This window comes from Ptychodera flava, chromosome 9, assembly GCF_041260155.1.
Source record: "Ptychodera flava strain L36383 chromosome 9, AS_Pfla_20210202, whole genome shotgun sequence".
NCBI classification, from domain to species: Eukaryota; Metazoa; Hemichordata; class Enteropneusta; family Ptychoderidae; genus Ptychodera; species Ptychodera flava.
The window spans coordinates 3,891,162-3,907,500 of NC_091936.1; the positions used below are offsets into that span (position 1 = coordinate 3,891,162).

Sequence of the window (16,339 nt, forward strand, 5' to 3'; positions counted from 1 at the left end):
TATATATGATTGTACCATAATACTACCGGTAATAGATGTTGATTGCCTCTATGGCAACATTAAATGATGACAGTCAGGTCTCTGGCAGCAGAAATATTACAACAAAATTCAGCAAAAAGGTTACAATTTATTTGCATAAATATCAATTTAATCACTAGTCTAATGTATCACATCAGATTATGTTTGCCAATGGCAGGTCTTAAAGACAAACACAAAACATAGTCCTCTTGCATATAATGTTTTTGTAAAATAACTTACCACTAACCCTTTTTTAATGCTGATATGCTTGCTGAATCACCAGCAATTTAATGAATTATATTGTGTAGTTGTCACATTGACACACACAGTGTATTTATATACAACACTATATTGACTTTATTTGTTATTTTTGTCTGACATATCTAGCAAGCTGGTTAGTTTGTCTGCAGTTGCTATGACATCAAAATATTGCACTTATAAAAGAGACTCTTACGACTGTCATCATTTTTGGGAAGTACTATATGTCGTTTCATAGTTGACAGAATTATGCCTCTTTTGCATGTACATTTGTTCATGTATACTTGCTATAATCAGAATTTCTGCCAAGGACAAACTATGAGTCATGATTTGATACACGCCTCTTACACCTCTAGTGGTATTGCCAGTTACCATGACAACTTGATGAATTCAACTGACATCCATTAATATTGACACTAGATTTATATATGATTCAGACACAATCAGTGTGTTGCTCAGAATGAACCTGACGTAGACATGATACAGATACCATTGCTTCTTTGAATAAGTTCAGCAGCATTTGCCTGTACTTTCAGCCGCCCCTTTAGTCTAAATTCACTCATCTCTGGCTCAAAAATTTTATCTCAGACGCAAACAATTTTTACATATTACATGTATTTATGTGAAACTTTTCAAGAAATTCCTAAATTCTCTCATATAATTTGGAAATGTTACAGCTCAGAAGCCACAACACTGTTTTCAAGTTTAACCACAAAACATAGTTTTGCATTTCAAAATTCTGTCATGACATGATTCTGTACTGCATTGTATGGATTACAAATTTTCCCTTCTCTGCATTAGTTTCTGAAGAATCATGATGATATTTTTGAGGTCAATTCCATGAACTCTGTGACCTTGAAGACGACCAGGATACAGTCAAACATTGAGTCATACCCACAGCCACAGCCAGAGTCGCAACCAGAGTCACAGTGCGTCAAAGATGAAGGAACAAATGATAAACAAAGGACTAGAAAAGGTAATGGAATGAAAACTACAGAAAAGGATGAAAATCAAGATAAAAAGAAAGATAGATCACCCAAAAACGAAGGGAAAGACCATGATTGGAAGAAGACGAAAGCAAAAAGGTAAAGTAAAAATCAACATTACAGACTGAGCTATTTCATTTTGAATAACTATGCTTCATCAAATGAAATTTTACAGATAGATAAGACTCATTGAAAAATTGAATGAATTCAGTGAAAATTCTCAGTAACTTTACGATGTTGTCTCATGTTTGGATAATTTACATGATTTTCCACTTATTGTTAAATTCAGAAGATTTTGAAATGGTATCAGTTCTTGTGACATACTGATAAAAACAGTAATGATAAACTATCCAAAATGAATATTTTATCAAAAGTTATCATCCGTCAGAGTTGCCTAATAATACTGTATTCACAGTGGTCATCTCAAATAACATCTCCAGACATTAACAGAACTACTGTGCTTATCTGTTATGCATTGCAATATATGATTGATTATATCATAGCAGTGTATTGATGGTGCAAATACAGCTATCTGATTGGTTGAGACATGAAAATAACAATGCTATGTTAGCCATATAGCACGGTTAGCACACTCGGGAGCTCTCGGTAAGAGCAAAAATCCTTTTTGACGTTCCACGCCAGAATTCCAATATACAGTTTGATATAATAGCAATAAATCACACCCAGTGACGGTATACCACTCGGTTTTTGACTATTTATGCACTCACTACGGTACTGCCCATGCACATACCGGTATGTCATGAACTGGTCAAAATCTAGCGGTATACCATCGCTGGTTGTGATTTATTGTTTAATTATCTCATCGATCTTTTGATTCTGTGTTGACCTGACAGAGATCCATCACCTCTACCAAGAGATGGCTATTGTTGGTTTGATTTCAATGATTCAAGAGTACATCCAATCAGAGAAAAAGAAATTCAAAAACAATTCTCAGGAAAACAGAGTGCCTACATGTTGTTCTACAGAAGGAAATCACTTCACAGGCCAACAGAAGGTATGTAGCGCTCAAGATGTTACATTCAAAATGACTGATAGAAAAAATATCAATGAGTTGCAAGATCCTTCATTTCTGAAGATAAGGGTCTCTTTCGGTAATTCAAAATAATTTTCTAATACTGATGTTCACTGTGAGTTAGTTGGCAGTTTGATGATTTTACTAAAAAGTTGATGAAACGTCTTGTCTTAGGTGTAACATTTTAGGTATGAATATTCATTTATTTCTGAATCAGTGCATCTGAAACATAGTCTGCCCATTTGTCATCATGAAAATATCCAAATTTCCTTGAGGTGCCCTCCCATATTTAGTGAAAATGGGACTCCCAAGTATATTTATAAATCTGTTCTGTCGTGATCCAGTAATCTCCATATTTTTGACATATTTTGTGCAGCAAAGGGGCAACCAGCCTACAGAATACCAGAAAGATTACAAGAAGAAGTTACAATAGAAAATGCTGTCTTAGAGAAAGAAAGGTGAGAAAGTTGCAGTGGTTTCACCCAACATTCTGTCCAAAAGGGTTTTATTGGGTTTTTCATGGAAGATTCTCATACTCCAATTTGTTGAAAGTTTTACAAATCTTGTTTCTAAATTTTAATATGAATGATTTCTTTTTGAAAGTTGAGATCTTTTACATGTACAAGTTAACACTTCGTTAAAAGTTTTTGTTCTGAGAAATTTGAATACTGGTTGACAAAAATGTTCATCGTGATATCAATCAACATTGAATCATATTTTGTTCTGAGAGTACGCTGATCATCATGTGTATCATGATAAGGCCACAGAAAAAAATAATTATTGTTTCTTGGATTTTTCGCATAAGCTACAGAGGCAGTGAGTGAAATTTTTAATTTTTTTACAAACCAGCAAAATCTCACATCAGTTACATTGTTACTGATGACTTGGAATCTAGATTTTACAAACTGTCCACAGTAATAGAGGCATTATGTACACAGGCAGTGTTGACAACAAATTCTGAGCATTTCAAAGTGCTCCCTGACGGAAAACAAATCATGTAAAAAACATGCACAACAAAATGGCTTAAAGGTAAAACAGATTGCCTTTATCCTCAAGGTGCCCTGACTACCAGTACATCATGTTGGCGCTTGGAAGGAAAAACTCTAGAGATTTAAAATGTCATGATCACTGACAACAATAAAATAATTGCAGTTAGGAAGTATATATTTGCTGCAATTTCAAAAAAATTCGCCTAAAGTAGAAGCAGCCATTCTAAGGAACGATTTAATTACTTCTTGGCCTTACAAAATTTTGGCTCTTCAGGTAACTACAATACAAACCAAGTGATTGAGTAATTCCTGCTGCAAGTTTAAAGATAATTTATCAGTACTCTTTATAAAATTGAGAGAGTGATGTGTAAATTGAACATTGCACCAGCCGACATCACAGTATTTGTAAGGCTTCCTGAAATGTAAAAAATCTGTGGTTGTATCCAGGCCATGTTCTCTGCAAGATATTAGACACTTCCATTCACTGGAGGGTTGCAGTGCATGTCAGCCATGACACTCAATAGAATCATGTCAACAATACTGACAAATAGAGTTGAAAGACTGCTTGCATGCATGAGGGAAAAGACGCCATTCAAAGATTTTTTTAAGCACTTAGCTTTAGATTCAGGATGTTTATGCTGTCAGGTAGAAATATTCTTAATGATTTCTTACAATAACAACATTAACAAAACACCACCATTAGTCAGTGGGTGGGAAGGGACCTCTTTGTAGTATACCTGACAATTTGGATGTTTTCTGAAAAATGAATTACAGTGACATCTGACCTTACACTATTTCTCATCAATTGCAATCTTCCCTCCCAGCTGTTCCTTTAGAGTAAAAAACTCACTGTTTTCACAAAACTAAAACAGTTTAAGTAACTAGTGAGCAGAATATCATTGCCTTTATCCAGCCAAATGGATTTTGAAATGTTAAAGTTGGTAAGCATTATGGAGTGATATTTATCTGTTGTGTTTTGGTTTAATCATTGCCATAGTTGCTTGAAGGTATTGTTCATTCTATAATATATTTCTTTATCAATATTCAGCTATGTTTTGCATTCTCACCAAACTTTTCAGAAATTTGTTTAGATATTTTTAGCAATGATGGGCATGGGCATTCATAAATCTGTTGGTTTGAGTAGAAACAAAGTTAAATTTACTGTATCCTTGCAATGTGCTCCATTTATTGTCGTACAGTTGAATTATTTGGGTATTGTGTACTGGTGTGTCAGGATAGTTGTATGGAAAATTAACAAGATATAAAATAAGGTTGTACTGCCATGTTGGATGTGTGCATCTTTATGCAAAGTATCTGAAGAGAAGGGAATGTTTAGTTGAACTTCAGTTGCTATGTCCGTCTGACAATGACACCCATCATTTTAACATCAGTCTCTGATGTTCAGAGTATGTGCTGAAATAAATCATTGTACAGTCAAACCTGTGTACAGTGGTCAACCAAGGGACCAAGATAAAGTGACCGCTATATGGAGGTGGCCTTTCTATAGAGGATGGGTGTGGCATTACTTTCAATGTAAGTGATTTGCTGTGGTGAATGAAGTAAAGATAACAGCAATAATTTTGATACATAAATGCCTTGAGAATCACGATATAGGCATTTAATTTCTGAAAGAATTCAATGCCGATATAAATTCATTCAGCACTTTGTATGGAGGTCATTCAGAGTCAGATATGCCAACCATTATACACAGGTTTTAGTGACCACTATAGAAAGGTGACCGCTCTGTAAGGTTGACCACTAAGACAGGTTTGACTGTATTATTGATATAGTCTGTGAATGGTAATCAGGCATCGTTGCCAACCATGATGATTCTTATTGTAGACTATTGTAATCACATCAGACTTCACATGATAGCTTTGTTGAATGTAAAAGGAAGTTGTCTAAGTTTGAATAGGCAATTCTACAAATCAGAAAGAATAGGAATGAAGTATGCAATAATTTTTCATCAAATTTGTTTCTTTCAGAGAAAAATACGAGATAGAAATTAATACAATTGAAGTGAAGTTATTACAGAGTCATGATTACCAGTGTTTCAATGGTGCAATAAACATGAGAATGGATACAGATACAAGTGTTACAGCATTGTCCATTGATAGAAGGAAATCCATTGCAGAGTTGAAAACTCTGATAACAGAGGTAAGTACAACCATCATGTAGACATGCTATCAAGTCACACAACTTTTATTTTCCTATACTACAGCCATTGTTTTGCTTTACTGGTATTTGCATTTGTAGCCAAGTATCAATTTTTCACCAAATTTATGAAGTATTTGTATGCTCACAGATATTTTATCAGGTCTTAGTGTTTTCAAATGTCCGTAATCAACTATCGTTGTCTTATGTATCCAATCTAATGCTAGCAGTATAGTAAAATACATATTAAAGGAAATATGCTGCCATATCTGTCATAAAACATTATGCAAATGATTTGAAAGTGATATGAAACATTCATAGATACATGTCATCACCATGGATACATGTCATCACCATGGATACAAGTCATCACCATGGATATCCATTGATTCTATGATAGGTACTTGGTGATAGTAATATATGGGACCAAGGAATGTTACTTCATGTTGCTAAGGAAGTTCCTGCTGGCATTCATCTCTACCAGTGCATCTCAGGTGAGACATCACTATTACTTGCTAGTGTGCAAAAACTCAGCCATAGTTAAGAATGTCAAGAAATGTATTTCTACATTTTGTGATAAACAGCACAGCTCATAGCAAATATTTATTCAATAAACAATAATGTCACGAATTGAAAATGATTTCAATATTGAATTTGAACAAATATTTAATGATCAACTAAGAAGAAACAACCAGTAGAAGATAGGAAAGAAAGAGTTATGCTGAAGATATTATGACTGTTGGTGTGGAAGAATGGTAATCATTGAAACATAATATTTATATCTTTACTTTTACACCTGTACGTTTACTAAGATAATTTTGATTTTTCATCTAGTTGATGACACCATTAGGATAGAAGACACGGGAGTAATGCATGGAAGTCAGATATTTCTATGGGATGGTGAGCAGGTATGTTAAATGTTATAGGTTAGAAATTATGACTACCAAATTAGTTTCGACCAATAGGTGGCTTGTATGCCATGTCTATGTTTGTCTAAGTGCAATGGATATCTAAACACTGTGTTTGCACACTCAAATAAATTGTTCAGCAATCCCTCTAAACCTACCCTATAACGAAGCTAATGTTTTATCCTGTTTTGAATTATCTTTTTATGATTCTATTCACATGTAATGACTTTATAAGATATGTAGTGTTTCCTCATTGTTCATAGATAGTGTCATTCTTCAAAGTGAGAGTTCACAAACTTGTACCAGATGGTTACACAAAGTAAAGTGTGTGACATTTCATACATGTATGCCTAATTATAAAGTGCCTACTTGAAGTACATACATCACAGTCCCTGTAGAGGGACTGTGATGTGTGTCAGTAACTGTATAGACCCCAACATTTTATATTCCACATACTTGATCCAGGAGAATGAATTGTTGGAATTATCATTGCTGGCTAGTCATTTGGTCTCCAAAACTTACAAGTGAATTAGAGCAGTCACATGTTTTCCTGTTAGGGTACTAGTGTAGGGAATTCCAAAGATTATGTTAAAAGACCGTTTGCTTTGTCAGCTTACATAAATTTATTTTTCAAAATTTTGAGGATTGAGTGTTGTTCTGTGCGAATGGTGCTAGATCAGTAATGCACTTCCAGGTGTGTTACCAACAAAGATAATTTAGTTGAAAAAATAGTGCTGACCTTTGAGGTTTGATATCTGCATTGATGCTTCTTTGGTTTGAGCATAGACCCTTCTTGAGGGTCTATGGTTTGAGCTTGGATTTGAAATAAGTTTTGCAAAGATCATTTTCTGCTTGAATCATAATGAGGTTCATCACTGGATTAGATGCTTTCATTGTATCTTTTCTTTTTTCTGTTGATGTATAATTATTTACTTTGTATTAATTTGTTGCTTTCTTGACGAGGGCTCTGATGTAAATTACAATTCATTTGTAACTCAGATTACCCTCTATAAATAAAGAATAATAATAATAATAATAATAATAATAATAATAATAATAATAACAAGGCAGTATTGCTGAAGGCAATGAGTACTTGGGCCGAGATAGAGTAATTTTGAGGACAATATATACTACTATTCAAATATGGTCTTGAATTTCCTCCTGTCAATTAGGCATTTGATTAACTGGTTATTAAACGAAGCAATCGCATGACAACGGCAAAATATGTCTAGCAACTTTTGTGGAGTTTGAGGCAGGGGTTCTTTATTTATAGTGAAATTGCTTAAACTCCTTAAATATTCAAATTACAGCAAATTTCTTTTGTTCTCGATGGTAGATGTCTAATATTTAGATGGGCATATTTAGATTTCTACCCTATAGTTATCCCTATATACCAAAAATCGGACATCTAGCTCTATTGGCTTGCTCAGAATTAGATATGCAAATAATTAATGAGGTACAATATGTGGTGTCATAAGGTGTCCCATCATACCAAATATGAAGCACTTGTGGTTACTGAGTTGTGGACAAATATATATATTTGAGGTCAAAGGTCATTGAGGTCACATGACATTTTGTCATAATAATTGTATTGCTAAGTTATTACTATATACCAAAAATCAGACCTCTAGTTCCATTGGCTCGCTCAAAATTACATATGCGCATAATTAATAAGGTACAATATGTGGTGTCGTTAGGTGTCTTATCATACCAAATATGAAGGATGTAGCACTTGTGGTTACTGAGTTGTGGACAAATATATATATTTGAGGTCAAAGGTCATTGAGGTCACGTCACATTTTGTCATAATAATTGTATTGCTAAGTTATTCCTATATACCAAAAATCAGACCTCTAGCTCTATTGGCTCGCTCAAAATAAGATATGCGCATAATTAATGAGGTACAATATATTGTGTCATAAGGTGTCCGATCATACCAAATATGAAGGGTGTAGCACTTGTGGTTACTGAGTTGTGGACAAATATGTATATTTGAGGTCAAAGGTCATTGAGGTCACGTGACGTTTTGTCAAACAAATTATATTGTTAACTTATCCCTATATACCAAAAATCAGACCTCTAGCTCTATTGGCTCGCTCAAAATTAGATATGCGCATATTTAATGAGGTACAATATGTGGCGTCATAAGGTGTCCCATCATACCAAATATGAAAGGTTTAGCACTTGTGGTTACTGAGTTATGGACAATAATGTATATTTGAGGTCGAAGGTCACCAAGGTCACATGATATTTTGTCAAAATGTCTGAGATATCTGCGTGAACCGATGGACTCACTGATGGACTCACGGACGGATATGACCCAATCTATAAGCCCCCTGGACTTTATCCGTGGGGACAAAAAACTGTGTCACTGCATCCTTTAGGCAATATGAATACGATGAGAAACTAAATTTTTATTTTTCTTGGCCTTATACATGAAAGTCTATGGAGAACTGCCTTATACATGGGAGTCTATGGAGGTGTAAACTAAAAAGTCCTCTAACACGGCCAAATTCGATCGCATTGTGAAACAAATCGACGTGCATCTGTATGGGGTTGGGTACTATTCTTGTGCAAAGTTTGAAAGAAATTGACCAGGGCATGTCTGAGATATCTGCGTGAACGGACGGATGGACGGACTGACATGACCAAACCTATAACTCCCCCAGGACTTCGTCCGTGGGCACTAAAAACAACGCAACAGTTATTACAGCTACACCGGCGGTAGGTTCATATCCAGAGCCCCGTACGGTCTGCCGTCGTCGCTTGAAAACAATCTCATAAACCTGGCCATATGGGCAACTGTGTATGAGCAGCTGGATGCTTGACTTCCCGGAGAAGGCGAGCTGTCACGTTCAAGCTCAGGATTATTTGTCGATCAAATTTCAGTAAATTTACCTTACCTAGATGAAATTTTGTCTATATGCTGAAATTTCGCCGAAGTTTGACAAAATTGCATCGATCTTTCAGGTTCATGTCCGACATTTTTGAGTTTTGAGTGCAGACAGAAATAAGTTTTGAGGCAACATGGCTGCGACCCCATGTTGACCCCTAGCCCTGCGTACGATGCTATGTGCTACAGCTAACACACAGCATCGTACGCAGGGCTAGCGAGAGAGTTGCCGACATCGACGGTTATTTACGAGAAGTGAATAAAAGACTGTCATTTTTGGAAGCGATCGAGTAGCTGAGGTAGGCTGGGATACGACTTGGGCCCAAGAACGCTGAATTTCGGCAGTAATTTGGCTTTTTACGTCAAGTCCCAAAATGGATTTGAAGTCACCGACCCTACGTACGCGTACGGGTCTTTGCAGGGCTGTGGTGAGCGGGGCGATTAGCTGTAGCGGAACACACATCATCGTACGCAGAGCTAGTTGACCCCAAGTGAAAATGTGTTCGCGATCAAATCTTCCTATGTTTTTTTCAGAATTTTCGACAAAATCATTGCTTCTTACATCTTTTGTAAAATATAAAATATTAAAATAAAAATGCGATGTGCCATGTCTCCAGATTTCTAAAATATCGTTCGTTGAACGTTCGACGGAATACTCATTTCGCAAACTTGTGACGCAGTTGAAATTCAATACTGACCGCCAAATAATATTAATGAGACGAGATCATTCTAGACATCCTCCAAATTATCCAACCATTCGCGTTAGAGTTCAGCTCGCTTAGAGAATCATAACATTCTTCGGCCTTCGTTTAGATCGACCCTAATCTCTCCCATTTAGGAAATAAATACACAAGCTATCTTGACAAAACTTCGTGCACCATCCAGGACCAAACACACTACAAATCTGTCTTGACGTCATCATCTCCTTACATGGTAATCGGCATACCGTATTTTTTAGCAAAGGAGACACAGAATACGTCGGAGTATTCAGTTTCAAAACGTATTACATTGTGTGATGTTGTCAAAAAAAGGTAATGTTACTGCAGTGGTATAAATTACAAAACACAAAAGTTCAAATCAGTTTATTTTGGACTGGCTTTACCCAACATTTCATATTGTTTCTTATGCCAGATTTGACCACGTGCTTACTGGCGACCCCTTTACATGCAAATTTTGTGTCAAATGGTGTGTTCTATGGAAAAACAAACGTACGATTTCTATATGAAGGAGGCGAAATTTGCCCTCAAAACTCGAAACCACCCCTTTATGGGGTGTACCTAGCTATTTTGAACGAGCTTCTCGAATCTGCAGCTCTATTTCGAAATGATGGTCTGGTTTTCTCAGCTCAAGGATAAGTGTTCTCCATCGCTGTGGGCATTACTATTCTCAACTGGGGGTACAGTTTCCAGTCGTAATGTTTTTCATTGTGTCCGGGATATAAAACCTTTCCTTTTCACAATTTTACTTCGATTAACACTAGTCCACATCTTGTCAGCGATTAAACTTGTTTCAAGTTTAAATGTTAAATTCTGGTCTCGAGCCCTCTTGTTCGACCAAACTGAAATTACCCTCCCACTTTGGCTCGTCCAGTGGGTGTAGCAAGGGTCGTGCCATCGCCTAGGAAACGGAGGGTGCATTAATTGTTGCATTTCGATGCACATTTTGATTATATTCAGAAGATTTTGTGGCAAAAACTCAGATAGAGAAGCATTAATATTCACATCTCACTTATTCAAGACTGGCTGAGAGCAGCACTTCCATTCAGTTAACATCATTACGCCATTTATTATGCCAAGAAAGATGAAGCCAAGACATTTTGCCCTCCCTGGTCTCAGCCAGGAATGGTTATACCTTACAGAGTTTTTTCCCACGGAATGAAAACAAATGTACTTGGGCTGAGGCCCAAGTACAATAATAATGTAGACTGTTTTAAAAGATCACCGTAACATTCTGTAGCAATATAGGGTGTTAGCAGTGAGCACCAATTCCAGCAAAAACATCATTGAGGGCACTATTGTTATCACTATCTCAAAATTTCAATTGACTTGCTCACATGAAAAATTCATCAGTAGTCAAGCTGACATTGACCTAACACCTGTCATGAGGATTCATGCCACTGAATGTTTTATAATAGGAAAATTTAGTTGAATGCTACTGTAGTGGCCTATGGGAAATTAAGTACAGATCATGTGCCAAATAATCACAGTAATACCAGTTGGAGTAAGTTTTGATTTGTTCTTATTTTTAAATTCACATTCTGTGTTTTGAAAACGTTTCACCCTGATGTATTTAAAAGTTTGCTGGTTCAGAAATAATTCTTGGAGGTAAATGTTTGTTTGTCAAAATAGTGTTAGAAGTAAGGGTTTGACAACTTTGTTATTGTTTTTACGCAGGTAGATGGTGTGTGTATACGACCTGGTGACAACTCTGAACCTCTGCTACTAACTGTTACATACAATAACTCCAGTGGTGTCTTGGAGGAGTTGACTAGAGCATTTCCTAAAGATGTCACCATTGGTGAATTGAAAGCTATGCTGTATGATTACATTGACATACCAGTAGAAGACATAATGCTAAGTCGTGTACACTCCAAGCCAGTTATGCTGTATAGGAGTGATGATAGCAAAACACTGACAGATCTCAAGTTTGAAAATGGTGAGAAATTGACCTGCTGAAAATAGGAAAAAGAGAGGGTAAGTTAATACTTAAAAAACCACAGCTAGTTATGATATTAAAGAGAAACATAGGTATCACAGTGTCATACAGAATTGATACTCAATCAAAAAAGTATTACAAATAAAGTTTTTACCATGTTACTTTTTATAGGTGCTATCTAATATTATACTTTAACTTAATCTGTCACAATTGTTTCCATCACATTATTTTCACAATATTACAAGAGCTGCCAGAATGTTATTATGATAACATTGATCTGAACACAAACAAGTATCAGCTGGAATAGATTTTGAAAGATGAGGAAGAAACTGACATTAAGTTTTGAAATGCAAGCATCAAGAAATCAAATTTTGTAATTACATTTATGCCAAATTGACAGTTGTTCACTACCTTTGCTATCCACGAACAGATGTTGGAGACTGGGAATAATAGAATCTCACAACCCCAAGGACCTGGGATCAGATTTCTCCCACGAGTTGGGGATATTTTGTCTAACACAAGCTGCAGGTGAGTGTGAGACAAAATATCTCCAATGAGTGTGAGAAATCTGATCCCAGGTCATTGGTGTGTGAGATTCTTTTTCTCACATGACCACACAATGTGTTACATTCACACTGGAAACACTGAATGATTATTTCAATGTGGCCATATATTATTCTGTAGCACTAAATGTTGTCCCAAATTTGTCTCAGGTCACGCTATGCTATTGGCGATTTCACAATGTTCTTCTACTTCTTTTAAGTACTGTTTGAACAGTTATTTGGAAAGTTTGACCGTCTTTTATGAGTCTATCATCGACAAAGTACAACATATTCAAAATTAGGCAACCGCATTGCAACCTGCTTACTTTGAAGTGCCGGTCAGTGTGCTACTCATCACGCCATTGGATAATAGTTTGCACCTGGAGCAAAGGCCGTTTATTATCCAATCAGAACTTGTGTAATATATACCACTTTTGTGTATGCACATTTACTCACAGTGTGAGATGATTTCTGAGACTGTAAAATCGATTTTTCCCGCACTGTCGATCCCACACTCCTAGTGGCCAGGAATGTGAGAAATAACATTGACTCGCTGAACAGCATTTGATCACAAGAATCATACGTGTATTTCACATTCATGCTTTATATTCATGTGAAAAATCTTTTTAATTTGTGATCTTCTTTGTGTGTAATGTCAGGAATTGCATCAGATTAGCAGAGGCAGAGGCAGAGAAACAGAATAAGATGATGTCACTGATTGTTGAAAACAGATGTTGTAAGAAAGCTATTGGTATGGATAACTGGCCAGTTGTACCAGTTGAAATTCTTCGAGATCAGGTGAGTATCAGAGGCCGTGGCACTTCTGTATGAATAATACAACAAATCTATTTCACCAATGTCATTCTAGTATATACATCATTAATATCTTTTGTGAAAACCTTGCATATTATAGAAAATTGCAATGTCTTTGCTACGTCCAGTATTTGAGTCATTTAGTAATTTCACCAGACTTTGTATGCAACTGCTCATTAAACTTACAATAGTACTAGTGCTGATATAATAAAGTGATGTTTAAAATTATCAACACACAGCTCAAGGACTGCTGAGTTTCATTTTGTGATTGATAACATTGAATCCATCATTATTATGTCCATGATATAATGCATGTACAGTATTGTATATGTATACCTTTATGAAAATGGAGTTTAAATTTTCTCTTTCTTTGGAATGAAGATTTTATAGACATATTTATTAATGTTAAAGGAATGTAGAAACAAGTAAAAGCAATTTTATGCAGTGACTCTGATAACTTGCGTAATGCAATCAGGTTTTAATGACTTTTTCCGCTTCAACAAATTATTCTTCATTCATAAGTTTTAAATTTTACATGAATCTTAGGTGTTAAGAAAATGTAAACATTCATTATTAAAAAGACAGGATGTGGCAGGTTGTCAGTTGTATGTTGATTTCACATCAATAGTGAGTTTATCATTTCTAGCAGTGTTTCTCTGGATGGTAAGGAACTGAAGAAAACTAAAAATGGCAAAATATCAGGCATTCTTTTAAGCAACGGTGTATCATGCTTACTGTTGACTGTTTACATCACTGCCATGAATGACACGTAATAAAATTACAAAAAAACAAGCACAGAAAAGAGAGTTTTGAATATTCCCACACATACTATATGGCAATGTATCTGTTTCATCTGTTGTCATTCACAGTCAGTGGAAGCTCTCAAAGCCATCACTGTCGCCAAACTCGGACTGAGCCCTGATAGTTTACCAGATGGAGGTGGACGACTACGCATACATGATGACAACCATGGACTCAGACCATCGCGTAAGTTTTGAAATCTTATGATCATATCAGCAATGCATGGTGGGCAGGCTAACTTTCAATGTCTGCTGCCATCTCATGATTGATGTTTGTACCCTAGACTGATATACTAGGTCAAATAGTAATGATCTTGTTTATTCATACAAGGGGTATTTTTAATGAATAAACCCTGAAAGTGGTGGCATTTGATTGGACAATGACTGGTATGAAATACTTGTAATTTGCATGGATGACTGTCGTTTGCAGAGACAAATACATATACAAAGGTTGTTGACTTGTAGTAGATCATATTCCAGCCAGTGGTGGCGCTGTAACAAGGTGTATGGTGGCGCCCTTACACTAACAGCACTGCAGCTTGCCAAGATGTAGTGAATCACCATATTTTCATGAAATGATAAAATAGTAAAATAACGAAGGTAGTCAAAGATTGATGCAAAACAATATGTTGTAACTTTGTATAGGTCATGATTTGGCAAAAAGCTGTGGATCTAACTTTTCTATTTTGAGAACATCACAAAATGACTTGAAGCAGAACAATACATTTGCCCTATGGCAATGGTGTCAGCTGATCTGAAAGTGACATATCTACTTATACAATGCAAGATCCGAGGTACATGAATATTCACATTGATTAAGGGTCATTAGCATAGAATTTAATACCGAAAACAATGCTCATTAATGTAATCTGCATATTTGAATATCATTATACCTCGCATCTTGCACTAATAGTATCTACTTGGAGTATGGTACTTGGTATGCAGAGATGTAGTATTTGATGTCTTACTCAGATAACACTGAAGATATAAAACTAAAATTTGAAATCCATAATTTGTAATTCCTTTTGTTGGAAAGGGTTTTATTCAGTCATGTTATTTTTATAGATGTTTTTGATTTGTTATATCATCATTCATTTTAGTTCATGAAAACCAGAGCATGACTGCAGCAGGGATAACACAAGGACTGCAATTGGTTTTTGAACCAGGTGCACCACCAAGGACGAACCAGGTAAGATGGTCAGTGTACACTCTGCTAGACACTCAACTAACGAATGTTATATAAATGGCAAAGACAAATTTCTACCACTACTTTACTGATGTTAATTTCAAAAAAAAAATCATGGCAAACTTTGCTCTGACACTTTGCAATTTGTGTCACTGCTTAAAGGCCTTTTTTGCGATCCCTGGGATTGCCTTTGTTCTAGTGTGTAAGAGGATTATGGAGGTGTGATAGCATTTTGTTTTCCATTAAAATTGTAATCTTGTGGGTAAATTTTCTGGTGAGACAATCTGGTGCCAACACAGGCCTTTAATATGAGTGATCATGTTCTTGTTGTTACATTATAAAGTGAATACACTGCGTTGGCACAAACATTTAGTGTTTCTTTAGTAACATATAATATATATATCAAATTGTGACTTGACAAACACTTATTCTGCCATTCCTCGGATGGCACTAAATCATGGATGTCATGGAGAACTGCTCAGCAGAAATATTGTTTGTGATACTTCTGGAACATTTTAGGGTGTGCAATGAAATGTGTGCATGAAAATGTTAACAAAACTGAGCACTTTGTTGTCATTGCAAGTTTTTAATGAAAAGGAAAATCTATGATGATTGAAAATATCAATTGGTTTGATGACAGCCAAAAACAGGTTGTGACAAAAACAGGGAAACCAGTTGAACCTGTTTTGCCAATATAAAGGCCAGCAACATTTTTATAGGGATGTAACAAAAAAAAATTTACATGTCAGCTGCTCTGAGAGAATGACCCTCATTCACTTGGTCAAACTGTCCCTCAATCAGTTTCTCAAACATCTTGTCAAACTTTATAAATTAAAAAAGGGTTTATTCTGTAAAGTAGAAGTTATTTTGAATTCAATCATAAATTGTGCAAATTGAAGAAACTTATGAATGACTTCATTGTACTGTGCGATGCTGGAGACTGATAATTTTGACTTTCATTCATACAGTGCCCTCTATGGTGAAATTTTACTTTCTGTACGCAACAATTATGCAATGCAACAGTATGCTTTATCATGATTTTGTGTTCAGTCCTTTGAAATGAATTTATATTCCAATAACCTTGTATCATTATTCTATATTTAC

General features: G+C 35.7%; 1 protein-coding gene across 1 annotated transcript in view; it reads left to right on the forward strand.

Moving 5' to 3' along the window:
* Nucleotides 1-16,339, forward strand: part of LOC139139793 (ubiquitin carboxyl-terminal hydrolase 40-like) — a 63,032-nt gene that overhangs the window by 15,739 nt on the left and 30,954 nt on the right. The window contains 11 exon segments of the mRNA XM_070708710.1: nt 1,078-1,361; nt 2,117-2,277; nt 2,672-2,753; nt 5,270-5,441; nt 5,839-5,932; nt 6,273-6,346; nt 11,633-11,909; nt 11,911-11,932; nt 13,096-13,234; nt 14,119-14,236; nt 15,150-15,238. Coding sequence (XP_070564811.1) covers nt 1,078-1,361; nt 2,117-2,277; nt 2,672-2,753; nt 5,270-5,441; nt 5,839-5,932; nt 6,273-6,346; nt 11,633-11,909; nt 11,911-11,932; nt 13,096-13,234; nt 14,119-14,236; nt 15,150-15,238 — 1,512 coding nt within the window.